Below are 3947 nucleotides of genomic sequence, written 5' to 3'. Positions count from 1 at the left end.
TTTTGTCTTGATGTTACAACTGATCTTTGACACATAATTACCCATACCCACTTCACGAAAGAATCGGCTTAGCAGCATCACACATTCTTAAAACCTTCAGCAGCCAGAGTAACATTAAACAGAAATATTTACTAAAGGTAAATCCTACTGTTGAACCTTTGCTCTACATTACAAACAGGCTAAAAAGGCTTAGGTTTTGACAAAATTTATAGCAGATTGCACTTTGTTCTTAATCAACATTCTTCACTTCTCAAACAGGTCTTAATTCTAAATCTTGAAACTATTTGGCTGCCAAAGCAAAGGACTGTTGAACCCTCCCCTTGATTTGTTCAGGACGTGGTTTACTTCTGGCCTGCAAAGTGCTTGTTGAAGATGCCCTTGGCAGCCTCGAGGGCGGCGTCAGCTGGGACGGGTATGTGAGGTGCGATGCCAGCTCCCTCCCAGGCGGGCCCAGCGCTAGTGTCAGAGTGGACGGTCGGGATGTTGAGGAAGATGTCGGTCTCACCAACACTGAAGGTTTTGGGCGGGTGGGAAGTTCCGGCGGTGGTGTCTCCGACGATCATGGCACGGCCAAGCTTCTTCATGATGTAAACGAACTCCTCTGCGGCGCCGGCAGTCACTCTGCTGGTCAGGATGATCAGGCTCTTCTTGGAGCCGTACCTCGCGCCTTAGAAAGAGGATAAGATTGAGGCAGAACAAGGTTAAAACTGTGAGGTAGAATGATAGCTTGGTAATGAAAAAGGGTCAACGTTGAATTGAAGGATGGAAGTGGAAAATTAGTGCATGGATGAACATAATGGTACGATTAGGGTATTGAATCATGTAAAGAAGAGGTGAAGTAACAAAATTAAGCTTTTATGTTTGCCAAAGAGGCCTTGGGTAGTTACTTTGCCATACAGGACGACTTTTAGGAACTATCACTTATACAAAGCATTACATCCAGATGGCTTATAAAAAAGCATAGATGCTTCAATGTTGAACCTGCACTACTAACTAAATATCTACTATCTTCACCATCTAGTCTCAAACTTTCAAGTCACTGGAATCTATGCCTTATTTTTAATTTTTAATTACCTGTGAGTTCAGGCAGGGTCAGGAGCTCTGTGGTGGTCCCGGATGGTCTGTCGTAAAGTTTGTCCAGCACAATCTGCTTGTCGGCATCAAAGAAGTAAGAGCAGAAGCCTGAGATGGCTGTTGTTGGGCCACCAATGTTGTTTCTGCAACAAAAAGTAGCAGAAAAAATCATAGAATGGTTAGATTCATGATGAAACTGAATGGTCCTTTGTGAAACTTTCATTTATGCAGGCATTTATGAAGGTCATCCCATGTTATCTCATTTTGGCTGGGGTGGTAAGACAAGATGTTTTTAGGTAAGAAGTTATGTTCAAATGAAGTAATACTGTAGATCGGTTGGTGGTCCATTTTCAACGATAAATACAAATACAAAAATAATACACTTGTGCAAATGAAGTTCCTGACTGAGCTTTAATGGATGTTTTTTTTCTTTCCAAAATGGACTAACTGCCTCTTGAATAGAAGCTTTTACTTGCTCCATAAACAGGATTACTAACCTGAGGTCAACGATCATCGCATCAGTGTTGACAACTTTGTTCCACACATGCTCAACAATAATCTGGGCGATGGCCTTGACCTCCTCAAAGTCTCCAAACATGTCAAAGCGCAGGTAGCCGATGTTGTTCTCAAATATGTCAGTTGTGAAGGAGACTTTGATCAGCTCAATGTACATCTCTGGAGAATAATCCTGTAGGGAAAAGCCAAACACCATCCAAGCATTTTTTATATAAGCATGGGCAATATGTCTCAGTACAAGTATATTTTTCAGATTTTCATGTAAATATTTCACATATAAAATTTATTGGAATTGCTGCATATTACACGTTTCCAAATGTGTAATATCGATATCATATCCTCCGTAGACTTACTATGTTTAACCAATGCAGTGCAAAAACATCTTCCCCACATCATCACAACATTGTGTCAAATACTTTTTGAAAAGTTTTGAACACAAGATCATTTTTAGCTGTATAAGTTAAGCGTTAACTCTTTTAAAGAAACTTCTGGCAGTAAATAACAACCAACAAAAAAGCTGTGTTTGAACATTAACAAGTGACACCCAAAGACCATGATCTTATGTACAAGGGACTCACCATGGGTGGCAGGGCTGGGATGTTGCTAGTGGTCTTCAGGCTCTTGTCCCCAGAAAGGGTCTTCAGGTCAGCGGACAGCTTCATCTCCAGACTGTCTTTGGAGACAACCGTGCTGTACTTGCCGTTTGCCAGGAGCCCTTTCAACTTTTCTGCAACATCAGCACCAATATCTTCAAAGGCGTAGTTGTCAGCAATCAGGGTCGCTGATCCCTCAATGATGGCTGGAACTTGGGCACGGAGGTTGACAATCTTGATGGCGGTTGCGAGGGCGTCCTCGGCGTTGACCTCCACATCAGGGGTCACACCCGTAATCTCCCAGGTGGAGCCGGTGATGGGGTTGATGGACTTTGCAGTTGGCACGGTAACGTAGAAGTCAGTGTCGCCCACTTTGATTTTATCGACTTTCACAGAGCCCCCAGCTGTCTTCTCGCCCACAATGGTGGCCCTCTTCAGGTTCTGGAGGCAGTAGGCAACATCCTCGGCAATGCCCTTGGTGTTTTTGCTGGTCAAGATAATGAGGGGTTTTGCAATGCTGTATCTTTCCCCTAGCAGTGCTGACATAGAAATCAGCTTAGTGGTGGTGTTTGAGGGACGGTCATACACGCTGTCAATGTGAATCGGAGACTCGGCTTCAGTGAAGTAAGACACAATGTAGGGGATTCCGGAGATGTCCCCGCTGCTGGTGTAGCGCAAGTCAAAGATGAGAGCTGAGGTTGGCAGGATTTTATTCCAGACCAGGTCTAGGAGCAGAGGACCAACCTTGTCAGCAACCTCCTCCCCAAGGATGTGATCAATCCTCAGGTAGCCGATGTTGCCCTCCAGGATGTCGAGCTTAATCGAAGTCTGCAGGACGGCAATGACCTGCTCAGGGGCCAAGGAAGGCATCTTCGGGGGAGCCACAGGGACATAGTGTGGCTCATAGGAGACCATCAAACGTGGGTCACTGACTGTGGTCTGGACTCCAGCACTGAGTACATTAGCCAAGGTTTCAGGGTCTGGGATATTGAGGACTTCTGTGTTGCTGCTGGCTGCTTCAATAGCCTCCTTCATCCCTGTCAGCTTCTCTGGTGAGCAATAATTGTCCATGACGATTTTTGCCATATCTACGATAAGGTTGGGAGCGAACACGGCATCGATAAAGAAAACATTCCCTAAAACTAGCAAAGGTGCCACCAGGAAGATAAGCTTTGCCATTTTTGTCAGTTAAGTCTGACAAAAAGTGAGTAGATGGTGAGTGAAGGTTGTTGAACCGAACCTCCTTCTCCAAAGAGGTTCTTTGTCGAATGGCACTGTTTTGGCTGCAAGGTTTCTGTTAACATACACATAAGAGGATTTGCCCCACAATAAACCTCTAATCGCATTATCTTGAGTGTTTCTGGAAGGCAATAACAACCTATCCATGTAGGTGTAGGAACAAAGAGGTGTTGCCAAAGATAATCGTCTTAGATTTTCACAAGGTATTCTGAACACTTATTTAAGTGTGTCATATAAAGCAAGCTTTGTACCCAACTGTCAGGAAAGAGATTAAGGTTGGTGGTTTCACTTAAGTGAAAGTCATTGATGTGTGACTTTATTGCCATTTTTTAAGATGAAAACACAATAAAATGTTGAAATAGAGCATTTGAAAACCCATGATTGCCATATTATTCAAAACTTAAAGCTGCACATTCATTTCTTCAATGAGAAATGTTCCTACTAATGCCTGGGAAGTAAATTAAATCTAAAATAATTCCACCAATATAACCAGTGAATAATTTTATTGTCTGTTAAACATATTTA

At 43.1% G+C, this 3947-nt stretch overlaps 1 protein-coding gene across 1 annotated transcript; it reads right to left on the bottom strand.

Moving 5' to 3' along the window:
* Positions 1-341: 341 nt before the first annotated feature.
* rbp3 (retinol binding protein 3) lies at positions 342-3362 on the bottom strand. The gene is made up of 4 exons (XM_054599437.1): positions 2169-3362; positions 1572-1762; positions 1075-1217; positions 342-667 (listed from the first exon to the last, which is right to left on the bottom strand). The coding sequence occupies exons 1-4, from the start codon at positions 3360-3362 to the stop codon at positions 342-344; spliced, it is 1854 nt and encodes a 617-aa protein (XP_054455412.1).
* Between the last annotated feature and the right edge of the window lie 585 nt (positions 3363-3947).

The sequence above is a fragment of the Anoplopoma fimbria genome, chromosome 5 (genome assembly GCF_027596085.1).
Source record: "Anoplopoma fimbria isolate UVic2021 breed Golden Eagle Sablefish chromosome 5, Afim_UVic_2022, whole genome shotgun sequence".
In the NCBI taxonomy this organism is placed as follows: domain Eukaryota; kingdom Metazoa; phylum Chordata; class Actinopteri; order Perciformes; family Anoplopomatidae; genus Anoplopoma; species Anoplopoma fimbria.
This window is presented reverse-complemented; position numbering and strand designations above follow the sequence as displayed.